The sequence below is a fragment of the Dioscorea cayenensis genome, unplaced genomic scaffold (genome assembly GCF_009730915.1).
Source record: "Dioscorea cayenensis subsp. rotundata cultivar TDr96_F1 unplaced genomic scaffold, TDr96_F1_v2_PseudoChromosome.rev07_lg8_w22 25.fasta BLBR01000253.1, whole genome shotgun sequence".
Classification (NCBI taxonomy): Eukaryota; Viridiplantae; Streptophyta; class Magnoliopsida; order Dioscoreales; family Dioscoreaceae; genus Dioscorea; species Dioscorea cayenensis.
The window spans coordinates 88,235-116,036 of NW_024086644.1; the positions used below are offsets into that span (position 1 = coordinate 88,235).

The 27,802-nt window shown below is 41.4% G+C and overlaps 1 protein-coding gene and 2 non-coding genes across 3 annotated transcripts; 1 reads left to right on the forward strand and 2 right to left on the reverse strand.

The window, feature by feature from the left end:
- Positions 1–3,484: 3,484 nt before the first annotated feature.
- LOC120253934 lies at positions 3,485–3,590 on the forward strand. The gene has a single exon (XR_005534469.1). It is a non-coding gene; the product is annotated as a small nucleolar RNA R71 (small nucleolar RNA).
- Positions 3,591–11,534: 7,944 nt separating this feature from the next.
- LOC120253931 lies at positions 11,535–11,933 on the reverse strand. Its single transcript, XM_039262121.1, has one exon. The coding sequence runs from the start codon at positions 11,931–11,933 to the stop codon at positions 11,535–11,537; it is 399 nt and encodes a 132-aa protein (XP_039118055.1).
- Positions 11,934–18,224: 6,291 nt separating this feature from the next.
- On the reverse strand, positions 18,225–18,330 carry LOC120253932. Its single transcript, XR_005534467.1, has one exon. It is a non-coding gene; the product is annotated as a small nucleolar RNA R71 (small nucleolar RNA).
- Positions 18,331–27,802: the final 9,472 nt, after the last annotated feature.

Genomic DNA, 27,802 nt, shown 5'->3' on the forward strand with positions numbered 1-27,802 from the left:
GTATGGTGGTCAAAGAATACCCCTTTTAGCTCAATAAAGATCTAGTAAACGCGAGTAGGTCACGTCTACATGTACAACTCAACAAAGGACTAAGGATTTCTCCAACTAATAGTTCTAGCCATGAAGAATAATGAGCCAAACCATAAATCACACCAATGCATTCCAAATAAAAGTACAGCATCCAAAATACATGATGAACCCCCTAAGGTTAACCTACATCCGGTGGCCTTGGAGGTCTAGTGTGCCAATATACAAACAAGTATAACAAACTCAAGAAAAACAAGAAATAAATGCATATATGGCACTCCCTAGTATGAATTATGATGAAGAAGAACAATGTCGGCCGAATGATGCTTCCTCTAGGCCAAAGAATGCCGAATGCTCCTCCTCCTTTGATGATGAAACTCTCCCCTTGAAATCCAAGCTCTTGATCACCTCTAAGCCTCAAGCCAAGGTCCACCAAGATGATGTCTTCGTTTTTTCTCTTCTTTCCTCAGTGCTGGCTGCTACAAAAGTCCTTTAAAAAGCCTACCAAATCCTCTCTTATACCCCCAAGTATACTCCCTCCAACTCAGCCCGTATGTCCCTCAAAATGATACTGAAAATTCTCCCAAATGCCTTACATACCGGGTCCATAATGCCTCAATAAGGAGGTCCATACTAGATCAATTAAGGGGTCCGTACTGTCTCAATGAAGGGGCCATTGAGGCAGTATGAACTAGGCAAACTCCATTCTAGCTCTCATAATAGTATCCATACTAGGTCAATGAGCACCTCATTGACCCAATATGCCTTCAAACAAGTTTTTTTTTTCTCTAGCTACAGTATCTATCCTGGGGCCAATTCAAGGCAACATTGAGCCTGTATGGCTTGGATCAGTTCCCGACTCGAAAACTCTCCAGGTGCTATAGTGGTAGCTACAGTGATCTTGCTACAGCTTGATGCTACATTACCACTGCTATAGTACTCCAGCTATAGTAATCTGCTACAGTGAATACGCTATAGTACGCGGCCTGCTTTTCTTCTCTTTTTCGCCCAAATCATATCTTCCTGTTCTCCATGTCTTTTTCATGCCCTTTGAAGCAAATAATAAACTATTAAGCATGAAACGGCCATCAATTCTTATAAAAATATATGTTAGAGGTAACAAATACATATACTAAAATACGTACATTTAGACACTTATAGAAAATACCCACGCCCATGCGCCCGACCCATAGGGGCACACGCACACCCCTGTGGATTCTCTGTCTATTCAAGAATTATTACTAAGTGTTTCGCACACCCGTGTGAAAATTCCGCAGGGGCGTGCATCGTAAACGGGCAGTTCACAGGGGCAGACGCACGCCACTTTGTATTCTCTGGATGGAGGAGAGCTCTTCTACAGAGATCCACACGGGTGTGCGGAAAATACCCACGCCCGTGTGTTTGTCACAGGATAGCCCACAGGATCGAGTCCACGCCCTTGTACCTTCTCTAGATTAACTCACAGTGAAGATCCACAGGCATGCGGAAATTCCACACGCTCGTGCGTTTTCTCTGGATGGCTTAAAAAACTCTACAGGCTCTGTAGAAAATTCCTGAACATGTATACACACTCAAAGCCTTCCCTACTATGCGAAATACACCAGCGAAAACATGAGAAACTAGCTCACACAACCAAAAACTTCACAAAAACACATTTAAGCACATGATGACACCAAAAATCAACAAAAAAATCACAACAAAAGCATCTAAAAATCAAGACACCGATACTCAAAGTCTTATTCATGCAAACACTAAACTAACAATTAAAAACATGGTAAATGCTTGTGTTGCCTCCCAAGAAGCGCTTGTTTAACGCCACTAAGCTTGACGTACCTTGTATTACCTCACGGGGGCTCATAGATGAAGGTTTTCCTCTTACCCATAACTTGAAAGCACGATGATCATAGTCTCTTGAGGGTAGAGGGGGATGTTATCGGGCTTGGTACCACTTAACAAGGGTTCATCCACCTTGTCCGGTTCTTGCACATCTCCAACAGCCTTGGAGCATTTCTTGTGGCGTTTCCTCTCCCTCTTCATCTTCCCGAGCACTCTCTTCATGATCTCGGGAGTAGATGGTACTTCTTCCTTTATACCAAGCATTAGCACTTCTCCGTTCTCTATCTCTTGGTCTAGTAACCCTCCGTATGGGTCCGGATTGAACATTTCCTGCATATATTCATCAATTATCTCATCTGTAGTGTCAAGAAAGTAAAGAGTATCATCAAAGTCAAGAGAATGTCGCATGGCTTCGGCGAGGCGGTATGTGAGCTTATCATCACCAACCCTCAGTGTCAACTCCCCGCCGTCCATGTCGATCAATGCCTTGGAAGTGTGCAAGAATGGCCTCTCAAGTATCAAAGAAACATCCACATCCTCATCGACATCCAACAGCACGAAATCTATAGGAAATATATACTTTTCAACTTTGAGAAGCACATCTTCAATGAAGGCCCTCGGATGTCTTACTGTTCGGTCCGCCAATTGCAATGTCATCCGAGTGGGCCTAGGCTCTCCCAAGCCTAGCTCCTGAAAGAAGGAATATGGCATGACATTGATACTAGCCCTAAGTCCGCCAATGCCATTTTTTCACGCAAGTTGCCAATGTTGCACGGAATGATGAAGCTTCTTGGGTCTTTCTTATTGTTCGACATATTCTTTTGCAAGACCGCCGACCAAGATATATCTAGAATCATGGAGGCACTCTCCTCCAATTCCCATTTGTTGGTCAACAAATCTTTCAAGAACTTGGCATACCTCGAGATTTGGGATAATGCCTCAACAAAGGGAATGTTTATATGTAGTTGCCTAAACAAACCTAGAAACATCTTGTACTGCTCGTCCACTTGGTCGTTCTTCAATCTAGAGGGATAAGGGATTCTTGGCTTGTAAGGTGGTGGTGCCATCTCCTTCTCCTTTGTTGCTCCCTTCTCAACCTCTACGACCTCCGGTGCTTCCAAGTCATACACCCTATTTTCCATGTTTGGGGCTTGTTGTTGTTGGAAACCCGGTGGTGCCATGGCCTTTGGTTGTACTTGGTTGCTCCACAAAAAGTTGGGATAACTCTTCTAACCCTGATTGCAGGTGTTGATATATGGATTACCTTGGTTCCTCATTGCATTACCCACAAAGTTGACTTTCTCCACTGAGGATACATCACCAATAGAGATCGGGCAATTGAAGAGAGCACTTCGAAGTTAGAAGGTCTAACTTCTTTCTTCTTACGCAATGATTCCACTTGGGCTACCAAAGAAGTGACTGCATCTATTTCATGGAGCCGCCCATCTTTTTCCTTTCCCGCGCATTGCACTGATAACTGTTCATGGCCCTGTCTTCTACTAACTATCAGGCTTCTTTCGGGGTTTTACTCCCCATTGTACCTCCCACAGTGGTATCTAGCAATTGCCTTGTACTCGGATTCAACCGATTATAGAAAGTTTAAATGATCATCCATTCGGGAAATCCATGTTGTGGGCACCTCCGCAAAAGGTCCTTGAAACGCTCCCATGTCTCAAACAATGATTCCAATTCCATCTGCACGAATGATGATATCTCATTGTGAAGCTTGGCGACTTCCCAGGAGGGAAGTATCTAGCAAGAAAAGCTTCAACCATCTCATTCCAAGTCGTGATGGATGTTTTTGGCAAGGAATGAAGCCACTGCTTGGTTCTTCTCTTGAGAGAATGGGAAAGCCCTCAATCTAATAGCATCATCCGATACACCACTGATCTTCAGCATATCACAAACGTCCAAGAAGTTCTCTATGTGGTTGTTTAGATCTTCATCGGCCAAACCATTAAACTATGCTGACTGCTAAATCATTTGGATGAATGCTGGTTTCAGCTCAAAGGTTGGAGCTTTAATCGGGGGTCACACAATGCAAGATTAAGTCCCAGTACTGACGGGCTAACATAATTAGATAATGTTCTCTACTGTTTATTCTGCTAAGCCATGTTGTCAGATCCTTCAACTTCCACTTCAGCTAGATTTGACGATTCTTGCACATATTCTTTCCCTTTTTTTTCGGAGTGTAAGTTCAAATTCGGGATCTCCTTCAATTAATATCGAAGGATTCCCTTGGATCATGACCTGGAGCTGTACCAAAAGAAAAAGAACAAATCAAAATGATGATAGAAAAAAAGAAGATGTGAAATAGAATGAATGAACTAATAGCTAAGAAAACAAAGTGCAATGTATCTCTAAACGCCTATTCCCCAGCAACTGCACCAAAAACTTGACAGCGCCCCTTGTGTATGTCCCACAAGTTTACGGGTTTATTGAGTAATAAAATCCCAGGTGAGTGGGTATCGTATCCACAGGGAGTAGAGAGTAAAAATACTTTAATTGTTTCTTAATCAAGTGAAGATGAATAATGATTGTGTTAACAAGATGTAATGTAAACAAGAATAAAAGAAGCAAGAAAAAAAGCACAAGTAAGTGAGAGATAAGGCAATCGATATAAATGGGGTACTCGGATATTGTTCCGCCTAGGACAATCATTGTAAGTGCAAAACCGACTCTTATGCCTCCTAACTAATGCATTAATGAGTCGTGAAAATCCTTCAATGCACGGTCCCAAATCTAAGGTCAACCATGACTAACTCTATACCATGTCCTGGAGGAGAAATTGAACAATCTCAACACCTCGCACTCGGATAGAATCACATGGAGTTATAGGGATTCCAAGTGTTAAACCCTCTTCTTAGATATAGACCTAACCCTTTGGTCCAGGTGAGAGATCCCTAGTCACAATTAAGCCCTAGGTGCTAAAATCACTTCAATGTTTCACTCCGTTGCCTCTACAACTAAACCCCAGTGGAAGGTCATCCATTAGCCCATTCACTCTACTATGACCGCAAAGAACTCAAAGAATTGGAGGTAGGATAAATCACATCGGAGGGGAAAGGGAAGGCTCCACTACCTCTTGACTCACCCTCTCGACCCTCTCCAATCTAGCTTTGTGTAACCCTCGTGGTGTGCCACTCACTCACAAGGGTTACCAATATGAACTCTCAACCCTAGTGTCACTCTAAAGGAGGATTCAATCAATCAAGCATTCAAGATTGGAACTCAAATAAAACATCAATTAATAAAATCATAATAGAAGGTTTAATGAAACAAATACATCATAGGGTTCACAAATCCAAGTACCCATTAGGCGGTTTAGCTCTCCATGGAGCTAGTTACAATCAACAATGAAATCGAATGTAAAAACAGATAATCCATAGAAACCCCCTTGATAGTCATGATGATGGTCCTATGGAGAAGCCTCGTCTCCTCCAAAGGTTCACTTGTCCGGCTTAGGGCACACCTCGCCAGATCGGTGCCAACGAAAGCTCTCCCAATAACATTCTTCCATGTGGAGCGCGATGTCGAAGCCAAAAAACATCTCTAAAAACCCTGCCAATACCTCTCTAAACACTAGCAGTAGCCCCCTCTCAAAGTTGGGAAAGAATGGAGAAAAGAATGCTGAAATCGGGGCTGAATCGCAGCTAAAATAGGGCTGGAATCGGGCATCCACAAGCCCCTATGGATTTGCCACACGGGCCTGGGGAATTTCCACACAGGCGTGGATAATTTCCACACACCAATGTGGATTCTTTGGAATTCTATTTTTCGGGCGACAGTGAACAGTACCTACTACAATAATTTGCTGCAGTTTTGCTACAGTACTCTGCTACAATACCGGCCTGAAACACTCTCGAATCCATGTTTTCATTGAGGTAACATTAATGAGCACACATTTACGTCTTAGATGGCTTTGCTTTTTTGAATAACTAGCCTCATTATTGAAGATCTTTCTATCATTGCACAAGTCGGGATACTCGAATGTGATTGCCTTTGTGCCCCTCCAAACCATTGTGCTAGCTTGAATACATGGAGGTTGGCACGTATTCTCGCATCTTGAGCCTAACTTATTTCTTCGCATTAGACCCTTCTCAAGATTTCCTCCTAATAGTGCGTTCACGATCTACATTGGCTTCTATCTTTAACATTCAACTTCATAACCCTATATGCATGAAAGTAACACAAATGCACAAGTATTAGCACTAAAACCTGATAAAAGTAATGCTCATCATAAGAAAAGAACACTTAGCATTCTTATCACACTAGCACTTATCAATTAGGCTAGATAGTAGAGAAGAAGTTAGTACTAGTAACCCTGTTCCCTGTGGATTCAACTACCCACTCACCGGGGTAATTATTACTTTAACACCAATGCACTTGTGGTACACACATGCAGATTCGGACGTGTCAGTAATCCTTATGATAGAGTGAAACTTTATTAGGATTAGACAAAGCAAGGTTGGAGAGGGTCGAGAGGGTGAGTTGAGAGGTAATGGAACCCGCCCTTTCCCTTTTGATGTGGTTTATCCTACCTCCACATTCCAAGAGTTATTTATAGTCATGATAGAGTGAAGTGCTAAGAGACAAACTCCATTGGGCTTAGTTGCACAAGCAACAGAGTGAAGGGTTGAAGTAATCGTGACTAGGGGCCTTCCGCCTGGACCAAGGGGTTAGATCAGTATTAGGTAATAGGGCTTATCACTTGGAGTCTCTAGAGCTTTAAGCAACCTTACACAATTTGAGGCATTGAGAGCATGTCTTTCCGCAGGAGCATAGTGTAGGGTTAATCATGGTTGACCTTAGGTTTGGGACAGTGTGTATTTGGATTTTCACGACTCATTAAACATCTATTAGGAGTCATAATAATTAGCCTTATACTTGAAACAATAGTCCTAGGGTGAGCAATGTCCGGGTACTCCATCTTTTTATCGATACCTCCCCTTATCCCTATTGCGCTTTCCTTTCTTCTCTTAACTCTTATTTGCATTGATATTGTTCACTCACTCATGACTTGGCTTTCACTCTAGCTAAATAGCATTACTATTTACTTTTGAGCACTATTCCCTGTCGATACAACTACCCACTCACCAGGGTACTTTATTACTTCGACAACCCTTGCACTTGAGGTACACACGCGCAAGGGGTGTGTCACCCTACATCACATGTGAAGATAGAATTGGTTATCAAATGTTGGGGAGATGCCTTCTTCACTTGCTTGTGTATCCCTTGTTGATAAGTGCTTGTGCGATATGAATGCGAAGCATTCATTCCTTATGTTAGCATTACTTTTCTTGGGTTTTTACACTAATATGTGTGTTTTATGTTACTTTTATGCAGGTAGGGTTGTGAGGCCGAGTATAAAGGAAAGAAGCCAATGTGGATTACAATGCAGGTAGGTGTGCTTATGACCCTGCTTGTCCTAAAACTTATATTCCAACACAGTTTTGCATCGAAATTTATCCCTAATCATTCCTTGTAATATGAACCCTAATTATCTGCATAGATTAGCAAACATACCTCAAATAGCATTGGTTTATGACAAAAACTTGGTAACAGGAGAAGTGAAACATTAGGGTATAAGAAATAGCTATATAAAATGCACTCATCAAATACCCCCACACTTAAACCTTTGCTTGTAATCAAACAAAAACACTTAATTGCCAAGAAAATAAGATGAGTACATGACCTCGAATCTCATAAAAGATTGGGAATTCACAGACAACAAGGGGACATTAGAGACTAGAGCTTAAATAGTTGATTCTTAAGCAAAAGACTTACCCAAACTCCATACTTCCTGTGTGTGTGTGCATTTACCCTAGGTATGTGCCCATGTTCCTTGGCAAAGAAAACTAGCTCAAAAGACATTATTTCGACTAAAACTAGGTGGTTAGTAGCTTCATACTTCCTAGAGGTAGCCCTTTCCCTTGATAGATCATCAAGTGAACAATGGTTAAGCCCAAGATCCAACTACTCAAGTGTGGCTTTCACATTTCACAAGGAGATAGCTCTTTCTACCATCTTTTGCCTAATTAGAAACAAAACATTGGTGGGGCATTTAATTGAATCTGACTTTTTGATAACTGAAAAAACAAACAGCTAACTCTTTCATTTAACTCTAATAGTCTATAAGAACAAATCCTTCCTAAGATACAAGAATTCCCATAGCTAGGGTAATGAATGAACCGAAAAAGGGTTTTTGAAGCAAGGGTGAGATAACCATTAAAACAACAAAGTATAATAGCTTTAATGTCACCCTTAGTCATATGAATCCCTAATAACAAGTCATAGATCATCCTAAGTCATGCATCATCACCATAAATACAAAGATAACCCTCCCCCACACTTGAACATTACATTGTCCTCAATATACAACATGCAAAGCATACACCAAATAAAAGAAGACAAGAAAGAAAATTGATGAGAGTTATTAAGGCTTCCCTAGACATGAAGAGAGATGATGGCGCTCTCAACGTCAACAGCACACTCAATCAAAATATGGCATACATCTTGTAAAGCAAGAAAGATACAACGTGAAGCTTAATACAAAAGAAAATACACTAAAATAAAAGACTGAAATAAAAGACTAAAATAGTAAGATAAATAGTTTAGTAGGGAACTCCCCTTGCTAACTGTATAAAATAAAGTACAAGTCCATATAAAAACAGAAATACAATATCCAACAGAAAATAAAACTAAAATAAAAGATGAATTGTCAGATGCTTCTCAATAAGACTTAGACTCAGTGGCCTCAGGGTTATCTGAACTAAACTAAGACTCAGCAATGGCATCAGCAGTGGGCTCATCACTTTGCTCAGATCTAGCCTTGCTCCCAGAGTCATCTTCATCATCGAAGTCAGAGGCCTCGGATGCCTCAGACTCAAGGTCAGTAGTATTGACCCCACATAAACTCGGGAGGGGGCTGGAGAAGATGGGGGAGGAGACAACTGTAGACCAATATGTGTGGCCATCCGTAGAACACTCCGACCTGCCAACGCCAAAAGAGTAGGGAACTCATCGATGGTATGATGTGGCTAGTGGAGGGTCTAGTCAGTGGTGTAGAAGGGGAGCAAGGAGTATGGGGTAACAAAGGAGTCACTAGCTCGGCAGGAGAAACAAGGGTGTCAATACCATGGTAATGTGTCCCGTGTGCAGTATGAATAGCCTAAGCCATCCTCATCGCCTGGAGTGTATTGAGCAGGGCACTACCGTCCTCAATCCTCATACCACTTATGCCCCTCAAAGTCACATAATCCAAATGAGCTAGGAGATGTAAGGGCCGATGAATATGATTGCCACCCCAGTGTCAATTGACTTAAATGCATCGCAAGAATGATCTCGTACCCTAAGTGTATGTAAACCCCATCGACCATACTGAGCAAGTAGTCAGAATCGCGCCTGCTTACAACTCTGGTGCTATCTCCCCGCCATGTCAAAGAGTGGCTCAAAACGAAATGGTTATACCTGAGGATGGGGGATCAAAGGATGGTAGCCTTCAATTGGCGAGGATCGTAACCAAGAGAGGGGCTCAAATGGTGCTGTCAAGACTCAATAGACTCCCCTCATCATAAAGTCCTAGATAGACTGAAAACTAGGCCAGTCTCAGGTAATGCATCGTGCCAAATGCCTAAAACTAGATAGTGCTAGATTTGTGGAAACTAATTATCCCCCGTTCAAGCTCAAATGTCACCAGGAACTCTAATGTCAGCTCTCTGTATGTGGTGTCGATGACGTTGAAGACTAACACCAGACTCAATCTCTTAGTAATCCCTAGACCTCATCGTCGAGTCCCACATCATGTAGTACTTGCCAGTTAATCTCATGGGACTATCTGATCAGCTTGGTGCATAACCAATTGTATTGTAGCTAATAGATTGGTGCACCAAACATAGGCCCTGAAAGTGTAGCCTGGGAGCTACTATCTCCTCTCACGCTCTTGGGCGTAGGCCCTAATATCAATGTCTTCTTCCTCGTCATGATCCTACATAAAAAAATTTGTAACATGTGAAAATCCAGGAGAAATAGGGTCAACATTGTTATGCTAAATAAACAGCAAGGATGTACTAACTAGGAAAGAGCACGCTCGTGCTTGCGACTCAAGCACAAATGTGCTTACCTGGAAATAGAGTAGCGCATAGCTGAGTATGATCGTGCTTGATGTGAAGCATGCTCATGCTAAGCTTTCTTCCCAAACAAAATATTAGTTGAAAAATAAAAGATTTTCTAGATTACAACATGATTAAAGCATTTCATGGCATGCAAAGTATGAAGAACACAACATACAAGAGATTTTAAATGCCATTGTCACAAAATTGAGGTCTAAAATGTTGAAGGATATGTACCTGATGCTCGAAGAAGAGAAAGTAATAATGCGAGGGAATGCTGCGAAGAAATTTGTTAAAAAGCTTAGCAAAAGCACAAGATCAATCTAGGAATGCAAGTAGAAAACTAAAGAGGAGGAAGCAAAAGTCCTCATGCACTCCCGTGACTTGAAATAAAAAGACAAAAATGGAAGTGAAATGATCACCTCTGAGCACCCCCAAATCAGCACGGTCATGCTTATGACCGTGTTGAATCCCTAAAAAGGAAAATATGCCGTAAAAGAACACGATCATGCTTAAGACCGTGCTTAGGACGTGCTTTTTACAAGGAAAATATTTGAAACCCAAAAAAACCAAGCACTACCCTACAAGGGGATGGCCAAATCGTGCAAATGTAAGCATGGTCACTAGTATGGGCACATGCACACCCATACTTACCCCTGAAATTAAAATTTTTGTAACTCTAGCAAAATACACGACCACTAGCATGACCGTGCTGACTTGGGAAAAACAGGGCAGTTGCAACATGGCACAACTGACTTCAAAAATAAAGCCCTGGATCAAACACACAAACACTTGGGAAGCCCAAAATACCCATCTTTAATAAAATATTGAGTCAAAAAGCAACGAACGGCTAAACAAAAAATAGAAACAAAAGAAAACACAATGACAAGACAGAACTCAAAAAACAAAAAGAAAGATGCTTGGGTTGCTACCAAAGAAGCGCTTATTTAACATCATGAGCTTGATGTATCTTAAATCTCTTAAGGGGGGTCATGGAATGGAATTTCCTCCCAATTTCCTGTAGGCTACATAAAGGAATAAGGTGTTAATGTTCCAATCAAATAGATTTCACCTTCATTTAAGATCGAAGCTAAATCGCAAGCCTTGGGAGAGTTCGGTGGACTATTCTTCTTGGTAGTTGTTGTATATTGCTTCCATCATTTTTCTGTCTCGATAGGGATTATGATCAATCAACTTATGCTCTTCCTTAGATGCTCTAATGCTAACTTGGTGGTGATTTTCGTCCTCCAAGTCATCCGGTGGTTCTTCCTCATCAAGCAATTCAGACAAATTATGCTTTATCCACATATCCTACACAAATTCAAAGACATAGTCATCAGTTACATCAATAGCATAAAACGTGTCATCAGAATCCATACAATGATGCATTGCATCTCACAACTTCAACACCACTTCTTCATCACCTACTCTTAAAACCATTCGACCATCCATGACATCGATTAATGCTTATTATGTTGCCAAAAATGGTAGCCCCAAAATTAAAGGAACCTCGGCCTTGTCATGCAAATCCAAAATAACAAAATCCACCAGAAAAATAAATCAGTCCATCTTCACTAGCACAACTTCAACAACGCCCATAGGATGATGAACATAACAATTGGCAAGTTGAAGAGTCATCCTTGTCGGCTTAAGCTCACAAAGCCCCAACTTTTGAAAAATTTTATAAGTCATCAAGCTGATACTTGCTCCAAGATCGGCAAGAGCTTTCTCATCAAGCATTCCCTCAATAGTACATGGGATGATAAATTCTCCCAGATCTTTCTCCTTCTTGGGGATCCTATTTGAGATGATGGTGGAATATTCCTCGCTCAAAGTAACAATGGATACCTCTTTTATCTTCCTCTTGTTCAACAACCATTCTTTGAGGAACATAGCATAGTGAGGCAATTGAGCAAGAGCCTCAATAAATGGGACATTGATGTGTAGGGTCTTGAACATCTCTTGGAATTTCTAAAATTGCTTATCTTGTTGATCTTTCTTTACCTTAGCTGGATAAGGTAGCTTAGGTTGGAAACTAGGAATCTTGCTTTGCTCCTTGACTTGCTCATTCTCACTTTGCTCAACACTATCCTTTGTGGATTTATCTTCCATAATTACTACCTCTGGTTCAAAAACTTCTTTCTCACACACTTAGGCAGCGATAGAAATCAATTCCCTTCCGCTTCTTAAAGTCACTAATAAGTGCTTGTGTGTTAAGAATGTGAAGTATTCTTTCCTTACGATGAGCATTACTTCTATCAGGTTTAAGAGCTAATACATGAGTATCTGTGTTCCTTTGAGCATGTAGGGTTATGAAGTTAAGTATTAAAAAAAGAAGCCAAAAGTAGATCATGAACGCACTATTTGGTGGAATGTTGGAAGCAACAAATGCGAAGACACAAGTGGGGCTCTAAGATACGTCAATGTGTGCCAATCTCCATGTATTCAAGCCATTACAATGACTTGAAGGGGCACGAAGGCAGTCACATTTACGTATCCCAACTTGTGCAATGATATCAAGATCTTCACCAATGAACCCGTTTATTGAAGAAGCGATGTGATCTACAGCATAAACGTGTGCCTGTTTATGTTGGCTTGATGAGAAGCGTGGAATTAGGAGTATTTTGGCGGAGTACCGTAGCAGGTTACTGTAGCAATCCAATGTAGCAGTTACTCTTCACAACCAGCTGAAAATCAAATTTCCAGAGAATCCACACGGGCGTATGGAAACTCCCTACGCCCGTGTTGAAATTCCACAAGCCCGTGACGAGAATCCACAGGGGCATGTGGATGCCCAATTCCAACCCTATTTAAGCCGCGATTCGGCCCAATTTTGGGATCCATCTTTCATCCTTCTCTCCAACTTTTCCCTATCTTTTTGGAGGCCGTCGGCTAGGACTTTGAGGGGATTTTGGCAAGTGTTTGGGGTGAGTCTATTGATTCGACACCGATCTCCACTTGGAAGAAGGTTATTGGGGAAGCTTTTATTACTACCGATCCGGCGAGGTGTGCCCTTGGCCGAACAAGGAGACCTTTGGAGGAGAAGAGGCTACTCTACAAGACCATCGACACGAATACCGAGGGGGTTTTTCTATGGATTACTTGTTTTTACATTCGATTTCATTGTTGATTGTAACTAGCTCCATGGAGAGCCAAACCCCTAGTGGGTACTTGGATTTGTGAACCCTAGGATGTATTTGTTTCATTAATCTTCTGTTATGTTTTCCTTAATTGATGTCTTTAATTGAGTTTAATCTTGAATGTTTGTTGCATGATTTCTCCCTTAGAGTGACATTAGGATTGAGAGTCTACATTGGTAACCTTTGTGAGTGAGTGACACACCATGAGGGTTAGACATTGCAAGTTTGGAGAGGGTCGAGGGGGTGAGTCGAGAGGTAGCGGAACGTCCCCTTTCCCCCTCTGATGTAATTTATTCTACCTCCGTATTCCAAGAGTTCTTTGCGGTCATAGTAGAGTCAATGGGCTAAGGGATGACCTCCGCTGGGCTTAGTTGCAAAGGCAATGGAGTGAAGCGTTGAAGTGACTTTAGCACCTAGGGCTTAATTGCGACTAGGGATCTTTCGCCTGGATCAAAGGTTTAGATCTATACAATGGAATAGGGTTTATCACTTGGAATCCCTAGAGTGTCTTGCAACTCTGCATAGTGTGAGGTGTTGAAAGTGATCAATTTCTCCGTGCGGGACATAGTGTAGAGTTAGTCACGGTTGACCTTAGGTTTGGGACCATGTGTTTAAGGATTTTCTCAACTCATTAAGTGTCAGTTAGGAAATATAATAGTTGATTTTTCACTTGACGCAAGTGTCTTAGGTGGAACAATATCCAAGTGCCCTTCTTCTATCGATTGCCTTACCTCTCATCTATCTGTGCTTCTCTCTTTCTTGTTTCTTTTATTCTTGTTTTCATTACATTTATAAAAAAAAATCATTATTCTATCTTCACTTAGTTAGATAGCAATCTTGGTATTTTTATCACCTACTCCCTGTGGATACGATACCCACTCACTTGGGATTTATTACATTGACAAACCCGTACACTTGCAGGTCACACGCAAGGGGCATTATCAAGTTTTTGGCGTCGTTGCTGGGGAGTAGGCATTTAGAGATACTTTGCACTTTGCTATTTTAGCTATTCATCATTCATTTTATTTCATATCTTCTTATTCTATCATCATTCTAATTTTGTTTTCTTATTTTTTGGTGCAACTCCAGGTTATGACCCAAGGGAACCCTTTGATATTAATTTTAGGTGATCTTGAACTTGAACATACACTCAGAAGAAAGGGTAAAGAACCTATGCAAGAACTGTCAAATCTAGCTAAAGTGGAATTTGAAGGATCTGACAACATGTAAGAAAAGAATGAACAACAGAGAACACTTTCTGACTATGTTGGACCTTCAGTTTTGGGCACACAATTGAGATTGTGCAACCCTGATCACAGCTCCAAATTTTGAGCTTAAGTCGGCATTCATCCAAATGAGTCAATCATCAGCGCAGTTCAATGGTTTGGCCGATGATTACCCAAACAATCATATTGAGAACTTCTTGGAAGTTTGTGATATATTGAAGATTAACGATGTTATGGATGATGCTATATGATTGAGAGCTTTCCCATTCTCTCTTAAGGAAGAGGAAAGCAGTGGCTATACTCTTTACCACGAGCATCCATCATGACATGGAATGAGATGGTCGAAGCTTTTCTTATAAGATACTTCCCTCCGGGGAAATCAGCAAAGCTTCACACTAAGATATCATTATTTGTTCAGATGAAGCTTGAGTCCTTGTTTGAGATATCGGAGTGATTCAAGGATCTTTTGTGGAAGTGTGACAAGTGTCTAAATGTACATATTTCTGTATATGTATTAGTTGCTTCTAGCATGTATTTTTACTAGAATTGATGCCTGTTTTGTGCTTAATCGTGTATTATTTGCTTTGCAGGGCATGGGAACGCCATGGAGGACACGAAGATATAATTTGGGCGAAAAGGAGGAGAAAAATAGGTCACAGTACTGCAGCGTATTCCTTGTAGAAAACTGTAGATGAAGTGATGTAGCAGTGGTAATGTAGCACCGGCACTGTAGCTGCCACTGTAGCACCTGGAGAGTTTTCAAGACAGAATTTGAATCATGGCATACGGCCTCAATGCTGGCCGGTATAGAGCCCGGGATGATCACTGTAGCACAAAGGAAGTTAATTGATTGAAGGCATACTGGCTCAATAAGGTGCTCATAGAGCCAGTATGGATAGTATTTGGAGTGCATATGAAGAGTTTTCTTGCCCCGAACAGTGTCAATGAGGAGCTCAATGAGGTCTTCATTGAGCCAGTATACCACCTCGGGATTGATGGATCTTGGAGTAATGATGAGGGATAAAAAGGGTGTTTTTGAGGGAAGAAAAGGGGGACTTTTTGGAGGACTTTTTGGGAGGGACTGAGAGGGTTCTTGGAAGCCACCACTTGGGAGGAAGGAGAGAAACGAAGACATCATATTCTTGGGAGATTTGGCTTGATGCTTGGGAAGATCAAGGGCTTGAACTTCAAGGGGAAGCTTCATCATCAAGGAAGGAGAAGCATTTGGCACCTTTAGGGCTAGAAGAAGCGTCATTCGGCCGGCATTCTCCCTCCTCTTCATCATTCGGACTAGGGAGTGTCATTTATGTATTTACTTCTTCATTTTGTTGTGTTCAAGACATTTATTTGTATGATGGCACACTAGACCCCCAAGGCCACCGGATGTTGGTGAACCTTGGGGGGGTTCATCATGTATTTTGGATTCTTCACTTTTATTTGGAATGCATTGGTGTGATTTGTGGTTTAGCTCATGTTGTTTCATGCCTAGAACTATAATATGGAGAAATCCTTAGTTCTTATTTGAGTTGTATACATAGATGTGACCTACTCATGCGTACTAGATCATCATTGAGCTAAAAGGTGAGATATGATAAGTGTCTAAATGTATGTATTTGAGTGTATGTATTTGTTATCTCTAGCATGTATTTTCATTAGAATTGATGCACGTTTTGTGCTTAATCGTGTGTTATTTGGTTTGTAGGGCACAGGAACACCATGGATGACACGAGGATATGATTGGGGTGAAAAAGAGAAGAAAACCAGGGCGCGGTATTGTAGGTATTTACTGTAGCAAAAGTACTATAGCTGGGAGTACTGCAGCATCGACAATGTAGCAGGATTACTGTAGCTTTCACTGTAGCATCTGGAGAGTTTCATGTCAGGATTTTGATCATGGCATATGGCCTCAATGCTGCTCGGTATAGAGCCCGGGATGATCACTGTAGCTATAATAGAAGATATTTACTTGATGGGTTTGCCCACACTGCAAATGAGGTGTCGATGTTGAGCTCCATAGCGAGTGGCATAGCACTGAGGATGGGAGCCATAGAGGAGTGGTCTAGCACTCAGGATGGGGGCCCATCAGAGTGGTATAGCACTCGGGATGAGGATCATAGGGGTATGATGAGGGTATAAAGAGGATCTTTGGGAAAAAGATGAACTTCTTTGGGAGGACTTATCGGGTGGACTTTTTGAAGATGGCGTACCATCACTTGGGAAGAAGGAGAAAATGAAGATATTATATTCTTGAGGAGATTTTGGCCTGAAGCTTGGGAAGATCAAAGGTTTGAACTTCAAGGAGAAGCTTCATCATCAAGGGAGGAGAAGCATTCGGCACCTTTTGGGCTAGAAGAAGCATCATTCGGCCGGCATTCTTCCTCCCCTTCATCATTCTGACTAGGGAGTGCCATTTATGCATTTACTTCTTGCTTTTGTTGTGTTTGAGACATTTATTTTTGTGATGGCACACTAGACCCCCAAGGCCACCGGATGTAGGTGAACCTTGGGGGGTTTATCATGTATTTTGGATGCTTCACTTTTATTTGGAATGCATTGGTGTGATTTGTGGTTTAGCTCATGTTGCTTCATGCCTAGAACTATAATACAGAGAAATCCTTAGTTCTTACTTGAGTTGTACACGTAGACGTGACCTACTCACGTGTACTAGATCACTTTTGAGCTAAAAGCGGAGATCCTTGACCAACATGCCGAGAAATTGGATGTTGGTTGCCCCTCCGAACCATGAGGATGAACTTAGGTTAAGTGCATCCTTATTGCGCGATCTCCATGTTCTTAACGCAATCGTAGGAATTTGACTAAGGAGAAATCATTGTCATCATTTGTATGGGATTAGGGTTTGACTACCGAGAAATCGGGGTTGAACTATTGTTGAGATCCGTCGGTCTAAATCACCCATGCCATCTATTCTTTTGCATCCATGCATCATGGTGAACCGCTCTTGGGAATCCTCATCCCGAGGCCTATTCTTATCATTATTGCTCTTGCGATTTCCTTGCTTATTGTGGGACTGCTACACTTGTATTCTTATTTATATTATTGCACGTATTAGAGTAACACCATGTTTCAATTGTAAGGTTAGAAAGTAAGTGTTGGAGGAGTAATAGGAGCTCCTTGGCCCCGTGGAATACTACGACCCATGTGTCACTCACAGGGTATTACTTGGCGATCGCGTACACTTACGGGCAAGCAATCAAGTTTTTGGCTCCGTTGCCAGGGAGTTAACGAATTCTAGGAAACTTCTAGCTTATTGCTCTAACCATTTTTTCTTCTATTTCTTTTTTTCATTTGTTTTATTTCTTTTTGAGCTTAACTGTCTTTATCTTTATTGACTTTGCAAGGTATTGTGCATGACACGAGCAAATCCATCAAATCTAGTTGAACAAGACAGTGAAATTGAGAGAACCTTGCATTGAAGGCTTAGAGAAGTGGGTGAAAGCACTAGGGAAAGAAGCATTGAAATCGAGGATAGAGAATCTGTAGTTATGGCCGAAGAAAGACGTACTTTGTCCGAGTATGAAAGGTCACAATTCACGGGTGAAGAATTCAGTGTGCAAGCTCCATCCATCGCCACAAATAATTTTGAGATCAAGGCAAGCACCATCGGCATGATCCAAAATTCAATCCAATTTAATGGTCTTGCAAATGAAGATGCCCATGATAATCTCACCCGTTTTCTTCAAAATTGTTCTACCTTCAAGATAAACGGGGTGATTAACGATACGATCCGGCAATGATTGTTCCCTTTCAGTTTGAGAGATGGAGCATACCGTTAGCTTACATCCTTACCGCCAGGATCGATCAAAACATGGAAAGATATGATGGAAAAATTCTTGGGAAGTTATTTTCCTCCTAGCAAAGCAGTGAAGCTAAGGCAAGAAATTTCTGCATTCAAACAAGGGGAGTCGGAAACATTTTTTAAAGCTTATGAGAGATTTAAGGATCTTCTCCGATGATGCCCCATCATGGCTTTGCTTCTTGGATGCGAGTTTAGATCATCTACAATGGGTTAAACTAATCAACCCGTCAATTAATTGATGCCGTAGCGGGTGGATCCCTTTGCAACAGGTACCCCGATGAAACCGAGCAACTACTTAAATCAATGGAAAGCAATGAGTATAATTAGGCCTCAAGAGGTGCACCACAAAAAGGTGCCGGAATCTATGAAGTCAGCGCTAATGATGCTCTTGTAGCGAAGGTTGATGTTTTGTCTCAAAAGTTAGATTTGCTCATGAGGAGTAGCTCAAAGTCGGAGTCAGTGATGAGTTGTAGCACTTGTGGTGGAGGGCATGAAGTTGTTCATTATCTAATTGCTAGTTCCTGCATTGCCTCAATTGAGAATTTTGATTATATTGGGGGACAAAGACCACAAGGGAATCCCTACAGCTCGACCTATAATCCAGGGTGGAAATACCATCCAAACTTTTCATGGAATCAAGGGAAAAAACAGAAAGCCGCACCACCTCTACAAGGTTCTCAAATGCAACAACCAAGTTTGGAGAAGAGGTTCACTACTGAAGATGTGCTCACCAAGTTCATGATTAACACTGAATCTAGGTTTAACAGTATAACTAGCAGTATGGATAATCAGTTCAGTAAGATAAATAAGCTCAATCTTACAGAACCTCCAAGCCTCAGTACAGTCCCTTGAACACCAAGTGAGGCAGCTTGCTAAAGCAAATTCTGAGCGGCCTTCTGGCAGTCTTCCTAGCAACACTAAGGAGAACCCAAGAAAACACTTGAAGGCCATCGCCCTTAGAAGTGAGAAACAAGTTGAGACAAGGGTCGGAGTTGACCCAAGTGTCAAGGAAACTAGGGTACCCGAGGTGGAAGACCCTAACACCGTGGAGAAAGTTATTGAGACAAACAAGCAAAATGATGAAAAAGAAAGTCAAAAAAATGGTTCATCTAAGCCGTCTGAATACAAACCTCCAATCCCCTATCCGGCTAGATTGAAGCAAGACAAGGAGGATGCTCAATGCAGAAAATTTACCAGCTTCACATAAACATCCCGATTGTGGAAGCTTTAACTCAAATGCCGAAGTATGCCAAGTTCTTGAAGGAGTCGCTAACAAAAAAGAGAAAAATGGAAGAAGAGGGCACAGTTGCACTCACGAGAAATTGCTCTGCCATTTTGGAGAAAAAGCTCCCACAAAAATTGAAGGATCCGAGAAGTTTCATAATTCCATGTGTGCTTGAGGATGGAGTTTAAGAAAATGCCCTAGCAGACTCGGGGGCAAGCATTAATGTTATGCCCTATACCATGTATTCGAAGCTTGGTCGTGATGCACTTAGACCAACGAGAATGATTTTACAATTAACGGATCAATCAACAAGGAAGCCTCGTGGAATTGTCGAAGATGTGATTATCCGGGTAGACAAATTTGTGTTTCCTGTGGGTTTTGTCATCATGGATATCGATGAAGATGTGGAGGCACCATTGATTCTTGGTCGGCCATTCCTCACTACCTCCGGTGCCCTAATTAACCTTAAAGGAGGAAAGTTAACATTAAGAGTTGGTGAGGAAGAAGCGGTGTACACTCTACCGGCGGCTATGAAACACTCTTTAGATCATGATGACATGCTTTATTTTGTCGATGAAACTGAACTTCTAATTTCTAATTGTGTGCAGGAGGTGGTGTCATTAAACCCATTGGATGAGTACTTGGGAAAACTAGGAAATGAAGATCAAGAAGAACCCCATTCTCCTCTTCCAAGCCCTAATTTGAAGAAACCAAAAGAGAAGGTTATGTGTACCAATGCCAAAGAGAAAGAAAAGAAAGATTCAATGTTGAAGAAAATTTGGAGGGAGGTTCGAGGAAAGAAGAAGAAAGGTATTACTCATTTTTATCAAACACCTCAAGAAATGAAGGTACAATCTTCACCTCCTTTTGCTCATGAAAAATGCGACATGTATTCATTGATGTCCTTGAATTTACTGGGAAATAACAACAACAATTCAAAGATGACTAGGGGAAATTTCAAATTGTTCGAGCCCCCATAAAGTAAGTGAGAAGGTACGTCAGTCTCGTGACGTTAAACAAGCGTTTCTTGGGAGGCAACCCAAGCATTCGGGGGTTTATTTTCATATTTGTTTGTACTTAGTGTTCATGTTCATGTTCTTGTCATTTTTAGTATTTTCTTAGAATTGTGAATTTGAATAAGTCCATGCCCTAACTATTTTGTTCATCATGATCATTGTTGATATGGTTGTTCACTTGATTTTATTGTGGAGTAACACTTGATTTGGTTATCATTTCATGCATTAGATCGAGTTTTTGAACCATTATTTTATGTTGGAGATGATTTTAGAACATGTTGTAGCCATGGCCATGTGTTTGGAGAAGCCATGTGTTTGGAGAAGCTTGATTTTAGAAGCCTTAGGAAATTCCAGTAACATTACACTATGGCATACGGCCTCAACGAGCTCCTCATTGAGGCCGTATGACTCTTTGTTTTGCATGTAAACTTGGCTTCCTTTTCTCTCTCTTTATTATTCTTCTTCTTCAACCGAGCCCTAGCCTCCATGAGTTCTCTCTCCATGGCTGGATCTCACTAGATAATGCTCTAAATCATCTCTATATCTCTTTGGGAAGTAGATCTAGTGCTTTTCTTCAAGCTCCACTCAAGTGTTTTCAAGATCTTAGTTGGTATGAAGCTTGGTTGATGAAATCTTTTCTTTTCTTTTCTTCTTGCTTTCTTGAGCTTGTGTGTGGATGTTTCAAGCTTTTGGCTTGTATTTTATGGTATGAACATCATGTCTTTGTATGATCTTGATTTTTTGTACAAATTTTTTTCAAATTCATGATTTGGGGGAAACTCTTGCAAAATGAATAGTACCCATAATGTCTCAATGAGCTCCTCATTGAGGCCCGTATGGTTACTATTCACCTCATGTTTTTCATGTTTTAACCATCTTCATACCATATGATACATTCTATTTGATTCCTTTCATTCTTATTTGCATTGCTATTGATTGTAGGAATGCCACAAGTCAAGAAATTTGCCTCCAAACGTCCAAGAAAACACAATGCCAACCCCGAAGAACCACACTTTAAGCATGCTTATCATAAGGTGAAGTGTGAAGTTTCAAAGACCAAACCATGTGGCACACTTCATCACATAGAATAGGGTATTTTGGAAATATTTGGGACGCATGAACAATTCAAGGAATTACTTTTCACATGGTTTTTTTGGTGACTCTATTCTCAATTGATGATCCAACCTTTCACCAACATACTTTGGAGGTTTTGAGAAATTTCGAAGCACACCAAAAACAACCACATCTTCAACATCTTGTGATGACAAGTTGGACATTTGAGCATGGACATTTGCTCTTTACTTCTTTAGTTTATTTCTTTTGCTTTACTTTTTGATGCAAGTGTGTTTGTTTGCCTTTGAATAAGTTGGGGAGGGATACCCTACCAACATTGTGTACAAATTTGCTACTCTTTTTGTCTAGTATTTGTGTGTTTGGATTACTCTCTAGTATTTATTTTTTTGCAATCTTAAATGGAATGATGATGCCCCTTTATGCCGTGCAGGGCATTAGGGGAGCTTGGTGAGCCTTCCCATATTTCATGGAAGCCGGACCCGACATGCAACGCTTGCAACACCTTTTGTTCGGGTCACATCTCGCCGGATGCACAAGAATAACCAAAGAAGTTCATTCCACCCTCCTCTATTGTTTCATTGCATATATTATTATGTTTTTCATGATTAGTGTACATTGGGGACAATGTACAACACTAGGTGTGGGGATGGGTGTATTGTATGTATTAGGGTGATTATTTACATGCTAGTGTACCCATGATGGCTTGTTCATTATTGTAAGACTCTTCTAGCATGGTTTAATGATTGATTTGAGTTACATACTTGTTGTTGTACTCTATTGAATCTTGTTTCACCTCTAGTATTGTCTTGTGCACTGAATCTTGTGTTGATGCCCTGGGAATAGCCAACATGACTACTCTAACTCTCTTGTATGCTTAACACACAACTTTGAGTATTTGGTCTTTGAGTACTAAGTTCTTTCATTCAATGAACTCTTAAGAACTTCTGAGTCTTGTTGAGCTAGCCCTAGTTTTGTGGCATGTAGAGTAGTCTAAAGACATGATCTAGGATGAATGTGAAAAAGAAAATGATGAAAAAAAAAATGAGAGAAAAAGATAAAAAAATGAGTCTATGTCAGTATTCCTCTGCTAATGAAGCATGAATGCGTCTATGTAGACTGTAATCGAGTAGTTGGGTGGCTCTTGTGCCTAACCAGCATGTGCACCCTCCAGAAAGATTTTTTGGTGCAGTCTATGTTAGTCGGACTCGAAAAAGAAAAAAACAATGAAATGAAATGAAAATAAAAAAACCTAGTGATCTTGTTGACTACCTACTAAAAGTGTTGAGAAGAAAATGGGAGTTAGTTCAAGTTTAGGGCTTAGAAGGATCTTACTTGTCCATTGGAGTAGCACTTAGCATTTTAAGGCTTAGTACTCTTACATGTGGAGTGATTAGCATCTAGAGCTGTACTGATTGAAGTCAGTAGGCTAGACCAGTTCAGGGTAGATGAAATACGAGATTCACACACATGGCACAGACATATAAGAGGTGAGACAGGATCTTTCTTTTGTGCTTAATGTTTGTAACTCATTATCTATTTATCATTTTCCAATGCTTGTAGAGTCTTGTATTTATTTGAGCCGGAGGTAATACATTTAACCACTTATCATTATCTTTGTTTTTCATGATGTGTTTGCTTGGGGACAAGCAAATACTTAGGTATGGGGATATTTGATAAGTGTCTAAATGTACGTATTTCTATATATGTATTTGCTCGCTTCTAGCATGTATTTTATTATAATTAATGCCCGTTATGCGCTTAATCGTGTATTATTTGCTTTGCAAGGCACGGAGACGCCATGGAGGACACGAAGATACAATTTCGGCGAAAAAAAGAGAAGAAAAACCAGGTCGTGATCTGTAGCATATTCCTTGTAGCAAAAGTATCTGTAGTCGAGTCAGTAGGTGCTGTAGCACCGATACTGTAGCTTCCACTGTAGCACCTGGAGAGTTTTAATGGCAGAAATCGAATCATGGCATACGGCCTCAATGCTTGCCCGATATAGAGCCCGGGATAATCACTGTAGCACAGAGGAAGTTGATTGATTGAAGGCATCTCGGCTCAATGAGGTGCTCATTGAGCCGAGTATGGATACTATTGGGTGTGCATATGAGGAGTTTTCTTGCCCCGAACAGTGTCAATGAGGAGCTCAATGAGGTCCTCATTGAGCCAGTTTACCACCTCGGGATTGATGGATCTTGGAGTAAATGAGGAGGGTTATAAAGAGCATCTTGGGGAAAAAGAAAGGGGGACTTTTTGGGAGGATTTCGGGAGACATTTTTTTGAGGGTTCTTGGCAGCCACCACTTGGGAAGAAGGAGAAAACGAAGATATTATATTCTTGAGGAGATTTTTGGCTTGAAGCTTGGGAAGATCAAGGGTTTGAACTTCAAGGGAAGCTTCATCATCAAGGGAGGAGAAGCATTCGGCACCTTTTTGGGCTAGAAGAAGTGTCATTCGGCCGGCATTCTTCCTCCTCTTCATCATTCGGACTAGGGAGTGCCATTTATGCATTTACTTCTTGCTTTTGTTGTGTTTGAGACATTTATTTGTGTGATGGCACACTAGACCCCCAAGGCCACCGGATGTAGGTGAACCTTGGGGGGTTCATCATGTATTTTGGATGCTTCACTTTTATTTGGAATGCATTGGTGTGATTTGTGGTTTAGCTCATGTTGCTTCATGCCTAGAACTATAATACGGAGAAATCCTTAGTTCTTACTTGAGTTGTACACGTAGACGTGACCTACTCACGTGTACTAGATCACTTTTGAGCTAAAAGGGGAGATCCTTGACCAACATGCCGAGAAATTGGATGTTGGTTGCCCCTCCGAACCATGAGGATGAACTTAGGTTAAGTGCATCCTTGTTGCGCGATCTCCATGTTCTTAACGCAATCGTAGGAATTTGACTAAGGAGAAATCCTTGTCATCATTTGTATGGGATTAGGGTTTGACTACCGAGAAATCGGGGTTGAACTATTGTTGAGATCCGTCGGTCTAAATCACCCATGCCATCTATTCTTTTGCATCCATGCATCATGGTGAACCCCTCTTGGGAATCCTCATCCCGAGGCCTATTCTTATCATTATTGCTCTTGCGATTTCCTTGCTTATTGTGGGACTGCTACACTTGTATTCTTATTTATATTATTGCACGTATTAGAGTAACACCATGTTTCAATTGTAAGGTTAGAAAGTAAGTGTTGGAGGAGTAATAGGAGCTCCTTAGCCCCGTGGAATACTACGACCCCTGTGTCACTCACAGGGTATTACTTGACAATCCCGTACACTTGCGAGCACACAATTAAAGTGCCCATAGCATGGATTTCCTGAATGGATGATCATTCAGACCTTTTACAACAGGTTGAATCCAAGCACAAGACAACTTATAGATGTCGTTGTAGTAGGTATAATAGGAAACAAGACCTCTGAAGAAGCCTAATACTTGGTAGAGGAAATGTCCATGAATAGTTACCAGTGGAATGCAAGCGAAAAGAAGAAAGTGGCCAGACTCCATGAAATTGATGCCGTGACATCCTTAGCAACCCAAGTAGAGGCGTTGAGCAAGAAATTGGATACATTAACTTCATCAAGGGTGGCCTCTATCACAAGTTATGATGGTTGTGGGGGTTCACATATGCTGTCTGATTGTTCTATTTTGATTGTTACTTTAGCCCCGACTGAACAAGTAGACTTTTGTGGTCAATTCAGGAAGGGTACAAGGTAATCCGTATAACAACACCTACAACCAAGGATGGAGAAGCCACCCTAATTTCTCATGGAGTAACCAAGGGCAGCAAAAGGCCATAGCACCACCGGATTTCCAACAATAACAACAACAAGCCCCAAACATGGAGAATCGTGTTTCAAGTTTGGAGACGCGGATGAATGATTTAGAGAAAGCTTTGACCAGATTTGTGCAAACATCAAACAATCGGTTTTACTCCGTCGAAGATACACTTTGCAACCACACCGCTTCATTACACAATCTAGAGAACCATGTGGGGCAAATTGCCAAGTCTCTATGAAAGTAATTTCAAGGAAGTCTACCTAGCAACACCGAAACTAACCCAAGGGAACATGTAAAGGCGATCACTTTGAGAAGTGATCGTGAGGTTGAGGGTATGTTTACAAGTGAGAAGACCAATGTTGAAGCACCCGAGGTCATGGAGGTTGATGAGAGAGAGCAAACAAGAAGAAGGACGTAGCACCCTAAGCTTACAAGCCGAGAATTCCCAACCCTTCAAGATTGAAGAATGACCAAAATGATGAGCAGTACAAGAAGTTCTTGGGTCTATTTAAGCAATTATACATCAACATTCCTTTTGTGGAGGTGTTGTCTCAAATGCCTCGGTATACTATGTTCTTGAAAGATTTATTGACCAACAAGAGGAAGTTGGAGGAGAGTGCATCGGTGATCTTAGATTCCTCTTGTTTGGTAGTGTTGCAAAAGAATATCCCAAACAAGAAGAAAGACTCTGGAAGCTTCATCATCCCATGCAACATTGGTAATATAGGTAAAGAAATGCCATTGGTGGAATCTGGGGCTAGTATCAACGTCATGCTATATACCTTTTTCAAGACGCTAGGCTTGGGAGAGCCTAGGCCCACTCGAATGGCATTACAATTGGCGGACTGAATAGTGAGACATCCGAGAGGCATCATTGAAAACATACTTGTCAAGGTGGACAAGTACATATTTCCTATAGACTTCATAGTGTTGGATGTCGATGAGGATGTAGATGTTCCTTTGATACTTGGGAGGCCATTATTGCATACCTCCAAGGCATAAATTGACATGGGCGGCGGGGAGTTGACACTGAGGGTTGGAGATGATAAGCTCACATACCGCCTCGCCGAAGCAATGTGACATTCTCTTGACTTTGATGATATTTTTTATTTCCTTGACACTACTAAAGAGATAATTGTTGAATATATGCAGGAAATGTTGAATCTGGACCAGTACAAGGGGTTGCTAGACTAAGAGCGAGATAATGAAGAAGTAATGATGCTTGGTCTAGAGGAGAAAGTACCATCTACTCCGGGAATCATGAAGAAGGTGCTCTGGAAGATGAAGCCGGCAAGGAGACGCCACAAGAAACGCCCCAAGACTGTTAGGAATGTGCAAGAACAGAACAAGGTTACGAACCACAGTTAAGTGGTACCAAGCATGACAACTCTACCTCTACCTTCAAAAGACTATGTTCATCGTGCTTCCAAGTCATGGGTAAGAGAGAAACCTTCATCTATGAGCCTCGGTGAGGTAAGACAAGGTACGTCAAGCTAAGTGATATTAAACAAGTGCTTCTTCGGAGGCAACCCAAGTCTTTATTGTTTTCCTAGTTTTTAGTCTAGTGTTTGCATGAATAAGGCTTTAAGTGTTGGTGTCATGATTCTTAGATGCTTTTGCTATGATTTTCTAATGGACATTATGGTGTTATCATGTGCCTAATCGTGTGTGGTGAAGAATCTTGGTCGTTTGAGCGTGTTTTTCATGTTTTCTGTGGTTAAAATTTCATTGTTGGGCAGGCTCTGAATGTATATTTGTGTTCAGGAATTTTCAGTAGAGCCTCCAAAGTTTTCTAAGTATCCAAAGACAATACACGCAAGTGTGGAATTTTTGCACGGGCGTGAGTTTTTATTCATAGCTCATCCAGAGACGGCACAGGGGCGTGGACTAGCCCCTGTGGACGACCTTGTGAAGGTCCACACCCATGCGGAATTTCCGCATGGGCGTATGTTTCTCTCCAGAGACTCAGAGATTTTTCCCGAGAAGACATAGTGGCGTGGACTCACCCATTTGGATGATTTTGTCAACAAATGCACGGCCGTGGGTAATTTCCGCACGCCCGTGTGGTTCTCTGCAAAGAATTTCTCCTCCATTCTGAGAAGACACAGGGGCGTACGTTTGCCCCTGTAAATTTCCCAGTAAGGATCCACACATGTGTGGAATTTACACATGGGCGTGTGAAACACTTAGAGAATTTTCACGGTTGGACAGAGAAGCCACAGCGGTGTGCGTCTGCCCCTATGGGTCGAACACACAAGCGTTGGTAACCTGCGAACGCCCGTGTGAAGGCGTACAGAAGCATAGGATGTTTTTTGGAGAGCGCACAGGGGCGTGCATCTGCCCCTGTAGACCTCTCCTGTGGAAGCACACGGGCTTGGGTAATTTCCACACGCCCGTGTGATTGTGCTGAAATGCAAGAGCCACGGGTTTTCTTTAAAATGCTTTCGTTCTTCTTCATTGTCACACTCCCAACCACTTAGAAAACACTCATACTCACTCTCCCGACCTGACACCATTAGTTTAGAGTGTTTTGATTTAA